The sequence below is a fragment of the Camarhynchus parvulus genome, chromosome Z (assembly GCF_901933205.1).
Source record: "Camarhynchus parvulus chromosome Z, STF_HiC, whole genome shotgun sequence".
Classification (NCBI taxonomy): Eukaryota; Metazoa; Chordata; class Aves; order Passeriformes; family Thraupidae; genus Camarhynchus; species Camarhynchus parvulus.
In genome coordinates this window covers 34,768,915-34,785,696 of record NC_044601.1, presented here as the reverse complement: position 1 = coordinate 34,785,696, position 16,782 = coordinate 34,768,915, and the positions used below count along the sequence as shown (strand labels likewise).

General features: G+C 36.4%; 1 protein-coding gene across 1 annotated transcript in view; it reads right to left on the bottom strand.

The window, feature by feature from the left end:
- The window catches only part of LOC115915305 (contactin-associated protein-like 4), a 208,091-nt gene extending 198,518 nt beyond the window's left edge, over nt 1–9,573 (bottom strand). Inside the window, exon 1 of the mRNA XM_030968639.1 lies at nt 9,178–9,573. Within this exon, the coding sequence (XP_030824499.1) occupies nt 9,178–9,274 (97 nt within the window). The 5' untranslated portion in view covers nt 9,275–9,573. The remainder of the gene's footprint in view (nt 1–9,177) is intronic.
- Between the last annotated feature and the right edge of the window lie 7,209 nt (nt 9,574–16,782).

The following is a 16,782-nucleotide window of genomic DNA, read 5'->3' as shown; positions in this document are numbered from 1 at the left end:
CTAAATGTCTTTTTCTTCTCATATTTACATTTTGTCAAGCAGGACAAATGAGTAATTCTTTTTTGTTATACAGTTGTGTATCTGAGTCCTCCAAACAAGCCATAGCGAAAGGAAATAAAGAGACAGTCATATTCAAACTATGCAGCATATCACTGTTGAATGAATATTCAGCTCATTCTTGCTAAAGCTTTTATTCAATATTTATTTACGTAAAGCTGCCATTGATTTTCCTAGGAGCTTTAGTATAAAGCATAAGAATGAGATTCAGTGCTATTTTTAATTGAAACAAAAACAACTCTCCCTCAACAAAAAAAAAAATTCCTAAAAATTGCTTATTCTTCTTAAAAAAGAGGAGTAAGTAAATCTCACTATGATTACAAAACTATTGCAAACAAGACTACTGCATAGCAGATAGGCTTCCTGTCATTGATTGAAAATTATAGTGAGAGCCACAGTTTACTGCCCTGAAGCTTCCTAATCTAAATAACAGTCAGTCTGGATGGTAGAAAGGCTTTAAAGTAACCACAAAAGTACAGGGATATTTTTGTTTTTGTTTTATTATTGTTTTATGAAAAGAAATACTGTAGGGTTCTGGTATTTTTTTCACAATAGAGTCTATTTCACTCTATGCTTTCTTTGGAAGAAAAAAAAAACCTACAATTTTGACAAGTCTTGGGTTAAAATGGAGCTTTAATCATGGTTTATCAAAGGGGTGGAAAGATCAGATCGTCTCAGGTGGATAGAACAGTGAGTTTCAGCTTATTTAATTTAATGAGATTGCACTTTACCAGAACATTGTGTATGGTCAAAATACCTATTTCACACTTTCAGGAATGAAAGACAGTCTCACTGGTAGGACCTTTCCAGCTCCTTACTTAGTCCCTATGTTTTGTCTAGGTCTAGCAATGGCAGCAACCTTAACCCGTGGGAAATCATGGAGCACCTTGTTACCAAACACTGAAAAGGGAGACTCAGGGAGTCTTAACAGCAAATATGAATGAGTTGCCAGGTAGAGCTGGTGATTTCTGTACAAGATAATCAATACAGATTGGTATACTTTTTTCTAACACTTATTTAGAGTAAGATATTCTGACAGAACTGGAACCAATCTTATCTAGTGTAGACATCTACAAAGCATACAGATTACCTAGTTACATGGTCAAAATCAGTAATGACAGTGAAATGGCACTTTTATACTGCAAATCCCCTTTGAGTGTGATTTCCTCCTTCCATCTTTGTCACGACTTCTTCATGTAAGATACACTTTTTTTCTTTCATATAACTAATAAGGGACTTAGCTAGCTCAGATGCAAATATCTAAATTTCAGATTTGTAATTTCATAGAAATAAATCCCACTTTTCCTGCCTCTGCGGAAGACAGAAGTTAATCATATGCCTCAAAAGTAAGTAATATTTGTAAATAAATGGAACAAGGAAATTCTCTGTGCTCCTGCTAAAATCTATAATTTTATTTCTAATTCCAAAAGTCTTCAAGGTTCATATTGGTATTTTCTTATTAGTATTCCACACATATCATCTCACTTCTACCATAATTAGTAATACTGAAGAAACCAACTTTGCCCCTCCCCTTAAATTTTTCAGGTAATTATAGAATATCCATATTGAGCACATCCAGTCTAATGTAACTCAGGATGCAGCAAAATGCTGCAGGTGAACTAAACCAGTGTTTTGGGCTCCCTGTATGAAACTTGGTTTGTCTAGAACATCACTTTTATAGTGCATATTCCCCTAAAAAGGTTTTACTCCTGCTGTCTTGTTGAAAACCTCTGCTCCAGGACTTCTTCAATAACAAGATATTCTGTTTTCTCTCCAGGTGATGTTTATCAGGTTATATGGCATCTGAGTAATAATATTTTTCATACTCTGTTTAACCACATATTTTATGAGACTTTTGTTTTGTTCTTTAGAATTTTCCATAAAGGTATTCTTTCACAATAATTCTGAACAGATCAAGCAAATACAGATGGTGATTTCTTGTAGCAAATATTAAACATAATTGAAAAAAAATAGAAAATCTTATTTTTAGAAACAACTAAGGTTTTGAAAACACTTTCTACTTAGATTTAGAAGAGGACAGAGGAACACCTGGAAAAGTGAAAGATTTTCTTTAGTTGTTGGCTGAAAAAAATTATATTAAGTAATAAAAATAAATTCAAATATTCCAACATACTGCTGCTAATCTACTTTTCCCTCAAGACCCCATATGCAAATATCTTAATTGCACAAATAATATCATAGAAACAACCAGGCACTCTAACAGCAAGGAACAAGCAATAATTTATTCTTGAGCACAACTAAATAACAAGATCTACTTAATGAAAAGTTATTAGACTCACTACCCAGCTGGACAAATTTTCTAACCATACTTTTTCTCTATTCTTTGAGACTTAAGGCCCTAGAGGCACTTTACTTGCTTATTAAGTGAGTATGATATTTAAACAATAATTCTGTTGTTCTTAATTTTAATCTACTTAAAATGAAGATTCAAAGATTTCAACCACTTTTTAAATTGTTGCACTAAAAATGTTCATTAAGTAGATTACAGTATAGATACTACCTTAGTTCCACACAGTATTTTGGTTCCTAAAAATAGCATACCAATTTGTAGTAAACACTTAAAACTTTCTTCTGAAAAGCAAAATAACTGGACACCAATCCTCCACTGTGTTTCACAGATTTAACTCAAGGTTACTGGCCTCAATTTCAAGTGGTAATAAATGACCTACAGAGTATTCTATATTCCACAGAGTATAACATTAGTCTGCAATGGGATACTCGCACATATATAAAACACAAACACATGACAAATAAGTAAGAATTATAAAATACAGAGATACTAAACATTGCAGAGGTAAAATTTCAGCAAACCACAGTTGGCTAAACTCTAGCAGTAAAGATGCATCATTTTTTACAAACAAATAGAGCAACACATTTTGGTCTTGACAGCATGCTGTTTCTCCTATATGTTTTATGTTATTTCTCAAATTTAGAAAGACAGCCCTTGTTATAATGATATTTATCTAATACATATCAGAATACTGAGAAAGACACCTCTTCTTGAATTTTTAATCTAGAAGTCATACATAGGCCCTGACTGCCAAAATTACAAGTTACAAAGAAATTTTATAGTTAAGAACTACCAGATCAATTTAACAAAACAGTTAACAGTGCAAAATACAAGCAATTGTACAGAAACTCATCACAAACAATGTTTTCACTGTTTTTACTTTTCAATTCCTCTTCATAAAACAACTGAAAACTCAGAGGGAAAAGCAAATTTTAACTTTTTACTTCAGAAACATCTTAAAAATAATGTATACTTCTGGAGTTAGTGACAGACACAGACATGATTAATTTTAGTACTTGTTATTTCTTCACTGTTTTTAAAAATTGCCTGGAGTGTTCTAGGAAGGAAAGCCCTTTGAATTAGTGATGGCTCTCACAGCTCCCACCTCCGTTATCACCTTGTTAGTTGAGAGCAGCTAACATTAAACATTAAAAGTACTGAGAAGCAGTTCTAGCTTTCCCACAATCCTGTGTAATACAGCACACTAAACTTTCAGATCTACAAGCAGCACAAAGGCACAAGTTTATCTGGGGGGGGAAGGAAAAGAAATACTTGAAAGATTTAATGCTTCTTGACTGTTTAATTGTTTTTTGATTTGCTTGTTTGGAGTGGGGAGGTAGCAGGATCAAGAAGGGATGGGGGGATATTTGACCTATTTTTTCTCAGCTAAACTTGTTAGAAGGTGAGATTGTTGAAGCTTTTTCAAAAGATGAATCAGTAGACAGAGTAGCGGCAAGTACATCATATGAGATATTGTGCTGGTTTTGGCTGGGGTGGAGTTAATTTCCTTCACAGTGGCTGGTATGGGACTGTGTTTTGGGTTTGTGCAGAACACAAGGTTGATAATATAAAGAATTTTTTTTGTTATTGCTGAGCAGGACTCACACAGAGGCAAAATCTTTTCTGCTTTTTGCACTGTCTTAATGGAAAGGAAGTTAAGAATGCATGGAAGGCTGGGAGGAGACACTGCCAGGAGAGATGACCCAAAGTGATACCCTAGACTACATGGCATCATGCTCAGCATATAAAACTGGGGGAAGGGCAGGGAAGGGCAAGGAAGGGGTGGGGCAGTGACATTTGGAGTGATGGCATTTATTTTCCCAAGTCACTGCTATGTGTGATGGGGCCCTGCTCTCCTGGAGATGGCTGAGCACCTGTCTGCCCATGGGAAGGGGAGGAAACATTCATTGTTTTACTTTGCTTGTGTGTGTGACTTCTGCTTTTTCTAGGCACAGAATTAGAGAATTTCTGAGTTGGAAAAGACCAAGTTCAATTTGCCTCTATCCACAAGTTTTCTACCTTTCACCCTTCCTCATCTTTTCCTGCTGCTGGCAGAAGCACTGAGCAGCTATGTTGGGCTTAGTTGATGGTTGGGGTTAAAACAACGCAGACCTATTAATATATTACAAAATATCTGTTTGTGGATTTTTTTTCTAATGCAAAAGAGAAATGCCTGGAAAGAATATTAAACTTGAGCCTTGTTCCTGATATACAAAAAAAAAAAAAAAGACAGAAGCGCATATTATTTGATGAGACTTTGGCAAATCATCTTAGTGAAAAGTTGTCTTTCTCATGGATGAACACAAATGTAGGCTTACACACTCTAAGGTAAGAAAGAAGGAAAGCAGAATGGCCATGACTGAGTATTTATGAGAACATGAAGTTAGTGCTTCCTACAGAACTCCTGAATGGCATTTAATCAAAATATAGGATGTCCTAACCTACACAGCAAATGTAATAAATAATTAACATATATCCTACCGCATTTTCTGCTTGTGGTTGATATTATCATACTTTGAGAACATCATTAGTTGTCTTTACTTTTCTCCAATCATGACTCCTCCAATCATGACCAGGTTTGCTCCATCCATCCTGCTGACTGGGCTCAGGGATAAGTGTATTAATGGGAATTCTAAATCCTGGAGCAATGGGATGTGAATTGTTGATTATACTCAGTGTGATCAATCCAAGGCTTTTCTGTGAATTCTAAGCCTTTAAAGTCTAAAAAAAACCAAAAAAAATTTTCTTCTGGTGTTAGTTTAGATTTGATGTTGATGCAAGTTTTTGATGTTACTGTAGAAACAACATGCAAAATATACCAGAGACGTCTGTAATGTTTTATTCACGTAAGTAATTGCCCAGAGATGGCCTGATCTCTGATGAGTTCTCCATTGCCCTCGCATAGCAGAGACAGATCATAATAAACAGAAAATAAATATTAATTAGGCTAAAGGAAAATTAAGGAAGGGACTACTTTCTCCTCCCCTCCAGTTCATATCAACCACAAACTAATAGTAAAAGAATTACATTTTAAATTAAATTGCTTTTGATTAACAGCACTTCAGTATCATTTCAATGCAGTTCCGTAAAATTGTCAGTTATTCTAGCTGTTTGGTACCAATGATTAACATCAGAATGGTAATAATTTCAAAATTGATATATAATATTTTCCTTGTAGAAAGTAATCCCTTTCCAACAGTTAATACTTGTACAATGGCTTGTATCTGATGGTATAATCAAGGTATGTATTCACTCAGTCCTCTCTTTGAAAATTTCAGTTTCATTAATAGTCATTCGCTGTCATCTTTAGAGAGGTCCTCTACTCTAGCATTAATGAGAAATTCCTGTTATGTAAAATAGAATCAACAGCACTCATAGTAGTAGTAGTAGCAGTAGTAGTAATAATAATAATAATAAATGTTTATGTGCTTACAGAACTTGTGATCATCATAGTACACATGTGAAAATCTGAATTCAAAAAAGCTTCTGTAAAACTGGGGGGTTTTAACACAGAGAAGTAGGTATGCAGAAGTGAGAATTTGCATGGAAACCCCCAAATTTGCCTTTATTTCCATTCACTGCAACAATTTCCCTTAATAATTTTTAGTCACAGCTGACTTGATGTGTATAGAGGGTTTAATTATGTTTTCTGCAACACTTCAGTTTTAGAGAGTTTAAAAAAAAAGCCCCTGCACCTACTGGAGTACCAATTTCTGGTAGGTTTTCAAGTGATGATTTAGTAACTTGCTGATTTACAACAGTAGAGACAGTTACCAATAAAATAAAAATGTCTCATAGCTCCAGTGGAAAAAACTTAAAGCAGTACTTGCCTTAATCTTTCATTTAAAACTCACACTTGACCTTATACAATTACTTACTAAGGCTGTGCACTTCAAAGTTCTTCCAACTACACTGGAACTTCAATTCTTTGGGAGGAAGAAAGTAGAGGAAAGGTCTAAGCAGCACTAGTACAGAACTTTTAAAATATTTGGAATTTCAGCACCAATTATTACTTCTCTTGGTTGGAAGTGTCAGTGTTAATTTTCAGGGGAAACAAACAAAATAAGATCCTAGAAATAAAATTTCATATTTAAATTAAAACTTATAATAATTAAAATATTAAAAATATGCCTGTTAGCTCCGGAAAACCTAAGAACTTCAAAATCATTTTACTCAAAAGAGGAATATTGTGATTTCTTTAAGACAGAAATAATTTTAAACACATCAATTTTTGATCTAGGAAATTCTCTTTGGACAACTGACTTAATAATATTACCAATGACACTTCAAGATGACATTTAAAGTCTTTAATTTTGTCTTTTCTTACTGGCCTTAAAGGCAAAGGAAAACTTAAGTATTCAAAATCTATTACTACAGAAAGAACCATAAAATTAAAACAAGAAAAATATATTAATATAGAGGAAAAATTAAAACCCCATCCTATTGTCCTTAATGATTGGCAGCCTACTGGAAAATCTAGCCATCAAAATTCATTCAAGACATTCAACCTTCACCTGGTTTTGTAAATGGGTTTAAGTATATTAATGCCAATAGTAGAAGTACATACTGAAAAGGATTTCAATTCCTGGTTAACATCACAAGAAGAAAGGAGTAAAGTAAGTTCAAGGAGGTAGATTATGGCTCCTGCATGGATCTACCATAATCAGTAATTACGAAAAACCTTTTCTCCTAAGGTAATTTTTTGAATTGCAACACACTAACAAAATTTATACCATAATACTTCAGATGTAAGCTGTCACTTCTAAAACAACCTACCTCTCCTACAGAAATTTGCACTTCCAAAATAATATATTTCTTTTCCAGATTAGATATTGAAAATTAACAATATGCATTAGGGTGGCCAAGTTCTCTCCACACATTGTTGTTCAATTTAAATAATTTAATTTCTTTTTTCCATAATAATGATATCTTCTCTGTAGCATGGCCAGACTTCTTGTATTTTCCATTCAGATGAGTGTTTTGACATAGTTGTTAGGATTTATTCCTAAATAAAAATACTTTGCATTTATAAATAACAGCATATACATGAAAAAATCTGTTCATTCAATTCCACAATTTGAAACAGGATTTTTCCCTGTTTTTGATATGTATCTGAGAAAGCCAGTAGCAAACGTATTTTATACTTGATTTGTTTCATCCTTCAGAATTCTGTATTGAAAAGAAGCTTGAGCCTCTTCCTCAAACCTTGCTTCCTAAATTGTAAGAGTGACCTCTAGTGCTTTACTGCTTTGCTGTGTGATGCAAGTCTTTTTTTGCAATGGCTTTAATATGCCTCCCTGTAAGCAACTGATTTAGTTTCGTGCATAGTACCAAATGCTATTAATGTGCAATTCAATTATCATGGTCTTGTGAAAATGGATGTATTCATAAACTGTACAATGCAGAATGATGAAGAGAATTAAAGCTGTGACTGGACTGCAACAGAGTGTTTAACATGAGAAACTTAGTATTCATGTTTAGGGCTACACTATGCACTTGAGTATCAAATGAGATATCATTACTGAATGACAGCACAAGATCATTTTGGTGCTGCAGTGTAAATGTCTGGCTCATGGGAGCATGTTTAGTTTACAAACCATCCATATGCAAAACCCTAGGCTATAGATCCATTGAGCAGCTCAAACTTCTCTGCCATTGCTCAAATGTTTCCAGGGAGCTGTCCCCTGCCACTGGGCTGTGTAAGGCTATTCCTGAACATTCCTCATTGCTCTGACATGCACTTTCTTCCTATGGAATCATTACTTCAGCCCTTCCCATTCCTGTGATGCACAGGCAGTGCCTTAACAGGAAGGGGAGAAAATATGTTCAGTTCAGGTTATGAGCATCTGGCATTTAGGCTACTGCACTACCACAGAACACAAAATGAAATCCTTCAGCTTGTTGAAGCTGAATCAAATGGAACAAGAATAACTCAGTTCTATTACTGAATTATAAAAGCCCTGAAAATTAATTACTTAATGAGTTTTTTCTTTTTTAATTTAAAGGCAATTAACCTAATTCAATACTGGAAAGAGATTTTTCAGATACATATATATATTTACATGTGTGTGTGTGTGTGTGTGTGTGTGTATCTAGCTATATATCTATATATATATGATTTGCCTCCTAGAGAGTAGATTGTCCTTAAAACTGTAATCACAGTCTTTATTTTGGGATACCACTCTACTGGCTAACTCATTAAAAAAAAAAAAAAAAAAAACCAAACCAAAACCCAAACTTTCTATTGTAACTGTTAGCATTCTCTTCTGTAGTCATGCATGAACAATACTTCCTAAGCAATCAATGCAGAGACCCTAAAGTCTTGCTAGCCACATTTTTCCTTGTTACATTTCTACTGCTTTTGAACTGCACTGTGATTGCCATTCAAGTTGAGTGCCAGCTTAATCCGAGATGTGCAGATACCAGCTTTCAAAATTTTCAAATGCTAAAATCCACCACACAATAGAAACATTGCACAATAGATGTCTGCCAGTAATTTCCATGTAAGACAAAATTTCTTGGAAAATACTGTGCTTCAAAAGAGAAAACAAAAATGAAAATACAGCTGAACATGCATCCCTTACCAAAATGATGTTCCCACTCTTATACAGTAAGCTTTATAAACAACATTCGTAAATAGACTAAAGAAGAGTTTTAGAAAATTTTCAGGCTGGAAGCTTGATGTCATGATTTCAAAGCATAAATGTTTATCTGAAAAATTATATTTATTCCAAATGAAAAAAAAAAAAAAAATCCCAGAAGTTTTCAACACACTCTGGATTGAGTTTTAAATCATATGCAATACTTACATTTATTCCCTGTCACTGCCATGTGCTGGCGATGAACACACAGGAGAAAGAGCAGCTTCAAGAAGATTTCAGTGACAGAATCCATGTTCACAATCATTGAGGCACGCAAAAGAACCAGAGTATTCGGAAACAGCTGTGCTGTACTTCAGTTCTGCTCCTGCCTCCTTCCCACCGCCTCTCTCCGCCTCTTCTCGCAGAGCAGCTTCCCAGGGGCCAGGCGCCTCAGCCAAACGCGCTCCGCATCTCCTGGCACACGCACGCACACCTCCGGATCTGCTTCCCAGTCTCGCAGCAGCAGCGAGCCCAGAGGCGCGGCAGCGAGAATCTCCCCCCGCTGGCACAGAGGCGCTGGGGCAGCACCGGCAGCGGCTCGGCACGCCGCGGCAGCCGGCAGCCCGCGGGGGCGGCGCTGGACACCCCTGGCGGCGGCGGCGGGCGGCACGAGCGAGCGGCCCGCGGGGGCGGCGCTGGGCGGCCCGCTCGGAGCCCGCCCTGCCCTGCGCTGCCCGCGCTGCCTGCGCCTGGGCGCCGCCGGCTCTGCCCGCTGCTCTGCCTCTCGCGGCGTAGTAATCTGTCTTCCTTTTTTTTATTTTTTTTCTTTTTTTTTTACACTTTCAGCTGCAAAAGCGTTGCGAGTTTTGTTCTCTTAAAGGAAAGCGATTTGCCTGTAGAAGAGAGCCTAAGCTTGCGAGTAAAATGAGCAGCCTGCCTTTATTTGAGGAGTGAGTGGTTGACTGCCCCTCAGGAAAAGACACCACCACTGTCCCTGGAGGGCTTTATCGCTATTAATGCTGGCATTAAAGAATTACATTCTCAACTCCTAAGAGTAAACACCTAATCATATCTTTCCCAAAATACTTTAGCCCCCACATACCACATACAGCATTTTGCTTCCTATACTTTCACAAAGCTCTCTTTAAACCCTCCTATTGCTTGTGTTTGGGAAATAGCTTCATTTGAGAAAGAGCTTCAGAGAAATTTTAAGTGATTGTACTCAAACTATATTCTAAAAGTGTATGATTTTGTTTTGGGGTTTTGTTTGGTTTTCTGTTTGTTTGTTTGTGGGGTTTTTGCAAAACAGGCTGAGTTACTGTATATGCTAACTGTCGCGACATTATTTCTCAAGTGTGAGAAACTGCATGATAACTGTGTATTAGCAAACTCATGACATTAGCGAGGGTAAAAGCTGCATTAAAGGACCACATCAATGACCCCATCCCCTCTGCTTCTGCAGTGTTTAAGCTGTATGAACTGTCTATGTTTTTGCAGAAATTGCTATGACAATACGAAACTGCATGCCTTGTGACTCTGAGGTATATAAAAAGCAGACTTAGCATTTGTATATTCAGCTCAGTGGTCCAAACTTCATCTTTCTACTTCATGTGAGCTATCTAGCAGCTCTTATATACCAATGGGATTTTTCATCCTAAGTGATACTGCTGTGTATGGGTTAGACACTAGGTGCAATGTTGCTGACTGCTCTCTCTTCCATGTTGCAGAGAATACAGAATTTTCTGTAAATTTCTATGTAGAACTGTTCAGTGTCAAGAATAACTGTGGGATAGAGACAAAATCTGAATTAAGGTCCCATAGCTTCTGAATTTTTGCTGATTATTAAAATCAGTTTCCTCACTTCTTGAAGGATACTCTTATTCATCTACAGAAGTAAGAGTAAAATGTGTTCTGGTTACATGCTACCAAAGCCAACCTGTGTTAGGTGTTACAAAAATGTATTTCAGCTCAGCCAAAACAAGTAAAATAAAAAACTTGAAAGGCAGGTTTTTGTTACATCCTTTTAAAAATCAGCATGACTGAGACAAAGAGGCCTACTTCTAAATTGCTGTATTGGGTAGGAAGTTTCAAGTTAATAATCTTGAAGTTAATAATCTATTACGCAGCTGGCCTTCCACTGCTCCATGTCAACTTTTATTTGAACAAAAATGCATGAAGAAACTGTATTAAAGATTATGTGAATCATAACCTGCCTTCCAGCTCTCCTAAATCAACCTTTAAATTCTACATTCTCTTTCCAGAGTTTAGTACAACCATAGAGTCACTGTCCAGAAGCTGGATTTCTTTGCTATATAGTTCCTTGAGTTAATATTGACCTTCTAACTAAATTAATATGAGCATAAAAATGTTCCATGTGCTGCATCCCGTCTCTAAAGAATATCCCATGAGATGGTCCTTGACTCTGCAGCTAGACAAAATTTCATGCTTAAAAATAGGACAAATATCACATAAAATCTTGGCAAGGACTTTCAATGTAATGATGTTCTTTAGGATTAGCTCTAAGATCCCCAGGGCTTTGAGTCAGAAAGAATTATTATTCTGGTAATGTAATGCAAATTCAGGAAAAAGGCCAATGCCATTGTGGGTAAATATTTGTCTTATAAAATAGCTTACAGTCACCAAAATGGAACATCTAACAGACTAAGGTCATAGAATTTTCCACTTTTTTTTTTTTTTGACTGAATTTAATGCAAATATACAAATTGATATAATATACTTTTATAACTATGGAAAAAACAGTCTTAGAATAAAATGGTATGCTGAAACATGTACATATGTTTCTGTTTGGACAGATAGAATTACAGAACTCTATACAGTATGTATCTGGAATATCAAGATAATCATCTATTTATCCAGGGATGAATCTATGGTATCTGGCACTGGTAAAGTGCATAAAATAGCATAGCGTGACTCACACAGAATATCGCAACCTCCTCTTTGCTTCTGCATCGTATCTTTCTCCTGCATCCGTGAAATATTTCTGCTCATATAATCTTATCTCTGTATGCCAGCATCTCGTTTGCCATTTCTCTTCCGAACAGTGTCCAGATTTTTCAGTAACTTCTGAGCTCCTCTTTGTGGAATTCACACAAGTCTTTCTGTTTCTTACAAGCCTCTTTTCCTATTGTAGTTTTAAAATTTCCCCCACTCTTCCAATGCTTTGTTTTTATTCTCATAATTTACTTTTGAAATTTCCCCCCAAAAAACTTACTCATTTTGTTTGCCTTTGAAATGCAACATTATGACCACTTGATTTGATAGAGTATCCTTTCCAGTTGATCTTCATATATGTATTCTTTAGAAAGACTGCAAGTTCCCCAGAAGAACTGTGTCTTGTTACAAATTAATCCTTACAGATAAAGCATCTGCAAAGTTTAGTTGTTCAAAACTTTAATTAGTTGACCTGGGTATTGCCAGCCTTCATTTACAAATGAAGGACCTTGTAGTGAAGTCCTTTTTATAGCAGACAAAAACTAACAGAAATAATTCATTTTTAAATTATTTACACTGTGACTTTTTGTCTATAAAGAAGAAACACTTTTAAATTCACGCTAACCATACTCCTGGTATTATTGTGATCTGCTTATTAATTGTAAACCAATTTAAAAAAGGACAGTTATAAGCACTTTCTTCTGCTTCTGGTACAAAATCCACTTCACAACAGGAGAAATGTTTTCACTGTATCACACTTATTCAATATACATTGTTTAATAACAAAAAAATAGTAATTTGCTTGCAAAGCACAATAATAAAAGTATGAAAATTCAGCAGCGTCCATACTGGCTAACTGAGAATACTTGTTTTATTCCTTCCCAGTAAATTCCTCACTCGAAGACATCAACCAAATCAGAAATTAGCTATTCACTTACTATCTTCTTCACCTCACCCTTCACTAATTCAGCTCCATCAAGCTCACATTTACTATCCAACTAACAGTGACACTGCAACTTTATTTCATGAGGCTAGAAATAAAGATAAAAATTTTAAACGTCTATGTTCATCTTTTCCTATTTAGTTTCCTTGGTGCCCTCGTCTCCGTCATGGCCTTGGTTAACCCTTCTTCTAGTGCCACCTGCCGCAGTTGCGTTGGCATTACAGTTTTCTCTTTACAGCATCTAGTCGTATCATGCAGCTGGAGAATGTGTCTTTATAATGCAATCGAATTCTTTCATGATCACGTAAAATCTTCCCAGTACTATTCCTAACCCTGCAGAAAAACACTGCTGTAATTGTCTGCAGAGACTGCAGAGAGCAGAAATGCTTAAAGACAAATATAAATCAAAAATAAGTGAACAGAACCACATAGTTCCAGGTACATTAATAGTGATATTTGCAATATTTTAAGCCATTTTTAAAGAAAAAATAATTCTCATATCCACCTTATATGGCTACATGTATTTTTTTAATCATAGATCTCTATATAGTAGGTATGACATAGAGTAAAAATTGATTTTGAGAAATAAGGGTAGCATTACTACTAGTCTTAACAATGTTTGGGTTTTTTGGTTTTTGTTTGGTTTGTTATTTTCCAGTAGGGTCAGCATAGCACATTTTGTCTTATTGCAAAGCTACAAATTTCCTTTTAGGCTGTATTTGTTAAAAGGGGAGGGGATGGAAGCCATCTGTGTGTGGCTCGTTTTACTGCTTACTGCAACCACACTTATTGCACCTACACTAATGACTTCATTAAGGATTTAAAACTTATTTTTTTCCTCAGATGAGACACAGAACACAAACCAGACCAGACATGGCTCCTTCATGAAGGATTCATGCCTTTAGCACTGTTGTGAATCTGTGTTTGAAGGTTGTAACAAGATACGTGGCTACACAGAGAGTTTTTTGCTGCTACTGTCTGACCATTCAGGTTTTTCACCTGTAAGGGTGCCACGAAAATCCCGGGGACAACTGTTTTTTTAGGGATTGTGAAAATGCTTCTTCTTAGCCCTTCTCATTTCACAGTCGAGAATTTTATTATTTCCATCATAAACACCCTGTGTATTGTGCCTCCCAACACAGGAAAAAAATACAGGGAAAATAAACTTATACACACAATCATAGAATCTTTAAGGTTCAAAAAGACCTCGAAGATGATCGTGTCCAACCATTACCCCGGTACTGACATCTATGCTATTAAATTATGTTTACAAGTGCCGCATCCACATGCCCCCAAAATTCTTTCAGGTATGGTCACTCCGTCATTTCCTACAAAGTCTGTTACACTGACTACTCTTTCATTCAATAAATTATTTTTAATATCCAATCTAAATTCCTCTGACTCAGTTTGAGGCCATTTCCTTCTTTTCCTTCTTTTCCTTTGCCTGGGAAAGAGGCTGACCCCTACCTGGCTGCACCCTTCTTTCAGGCAGCTGTAGAGAGTGGTGAGATCTCCCCTGAGCCTCCTTTTCTCCAGGCTAAACAAACCCAGCACCCTCAGCCTCTTTTCACAGGATGCTCCAGACCCTTCACCAGCTCCACTGCCCTTCTCTGAACGTGCTCCAGCACCTCAATGTCTTGTTGAATCGAGGGGTCCAGAACTGAGCACAGAATTCGAGGTGTGGCCTCACCAGTGCTGAGTACAGGGGCACAGTCTGCCCTGGCCCTGCTGGCCACACTATTGCTGATCCAGGCCAGGATGCCATCGGCATTTTTGGCCACCTGGGCACAGTTGGCTCACATTCAGTCACTGTTGAGCAGCGCCCCCAGGTCATTTCTGCCAGGCAGCTTTCCAGCCACTCTGCCCTCAGCCAATAGCGCTGCCTCGGTTTGTTGTGATCCAAGTGCAAAACTCATCACTTCACCTTGCTGAACCTCATGCTGTTGTCTTCATTCCATTGATGCAGCCTGCCTGTGTCCTCTGCAGGGTGTTCCCACACTCCAGCAGATCAAGACTTCTGTTCAACTTGGTATCACCTGTGAACTTACAAAGGATGCATTCCTTTCCCCTGTCCAGGTCATTGATGAAGGTATTAAACAAAACTGGCCTCAAATATTTTTCTAAATATTTACTAGTGACAATAAGAACAGTTTTAATAGCAACAGTAATTAAAATAACAATATTAATAATATTAATAATATTAATAAAATTAATAATATTAATAATATTTATAATATTTATAATATTTATAATATTTATAATATTTATAATATTTATAATATTTATAATATTTATAATAATAATAAACCAGTGTTTAGTAAGTATTTTTAACATCTCACGTGTGGCATGGATATTTTTTAAAAGGATGTTATTCACAGTAATTTGTAGAAATAAATGTGTGAATAACAAAAGGAAGCAAGAAAACAGTATTGAAGGACTTGATGCTAAGGTACTTTGATGATTTTTTTTTCCTAATTAGACCATGTCTTGAAGGATAGAATATTTAAAGGCATGGAGATTAGAAAGGCACAGTGAAGGCATAAAATATAATATGGATTTATCAAAGGCAGATCATAGTATATAAAGCTCATAGTTCTCTTTGATATCTGATTCCTTCCTAAAGGAAAAGTATAAATTTTTGACACTGTATGCATATGAGTATGATACTGTTATGATGTTTCTTTGATAATGTAAAAAAGATGGAGGATAGCAAAGCATGTGTGCAATGAATCAGAAGGAAAGGCAGTAAAGAAAGGTGGAAAAAAGTGTCATTTATGTATAAGCCTTCCTTAATGTATTCATTCATGGCTACAGTGAAAAAAGCAAGAACAGGTTTACAATTTGGGAGATTTTTAGGAAAATACACTCATTGTAGGAAAGGTGTCACACAGATGACCCTCCCAAAGAAAAGTAAGAGGCTATGCAATGGTAAAATATGCAAGAATGTGCATTATCCAAGGCTGATATTGATGACACCAGCTGTAAGTTAGTTCTTTAGTTGGAAGCAGAAGATCCTAGCCAAATCAGCCAACTCTGAGATGAATATAAGTTTAGCTTGAGCCACAGGAAAAAAAAAAAAAGAGATCAATTGTAACCTGCAAAAGGCAAGTTTCTGAGCTGGGAAGCTGGGAATGGAGCGAGAGCCAAAGGGTCTGAGCAGAAATGAACAAGGGATCCAGAGATTCCCTGTCCCATGCTATATACCAGTGTTACAAAATATGAATTTGAAAATCTTCAAGAGTGGTGAAGAGCCAAGAACCCAAGATCCATGCTTTGGGTTGGGATGCAAACCCCCAGATGGTCTGCAAATCTTTTCAAATATTGGTATAACATTTGCTTGACTCTTTTGCCAAAGAAGTCAAGTAAATATTGAAGAAGACACTGGGCTGTGACTTCTATATTATATAGTTTTCTTCAACAGAAACAGAGAATTAAGATTATTTTCTTTAATGCTTTATAAAGACTAACTTACATCATTGCTCAGTGAGTGTTTGGCTTGGTATAATTCTCATTCACAACTAGCATACCATGGGCAACACATAGGGATCTTAGTTGTCTGGCTGAAATCTGGAGATTTCAGGCACCTGAAAGTCAGGTGAAGCTGCTTGCTGTGAAGTTGTTTGCTGTCTTCATGCCCAAGGATACAGCCACAAACACAGGTGTAAATAAGACTACAAAGCATCCGGCCTGGAGCTCCAATATGCCTGTCTACCCGACATATGAAAAGTGAAGCTCAGGACTGTATTTCTCTGTTTGAGATATTTCCTGTATTTCTTCCTATATCAAGCCTGGATTTCATTGCCAAGAAAGCAAGAGTCATGAAACTGTGATTCTATAATGAGCCTGGGTTTATTTCACTATGCAAATTACAAGTCTCCTTGAAGTAGGAATATACTCTCCTTGAAGAAGGAAAATTAGGAAGGTAAACATGAAGAAGT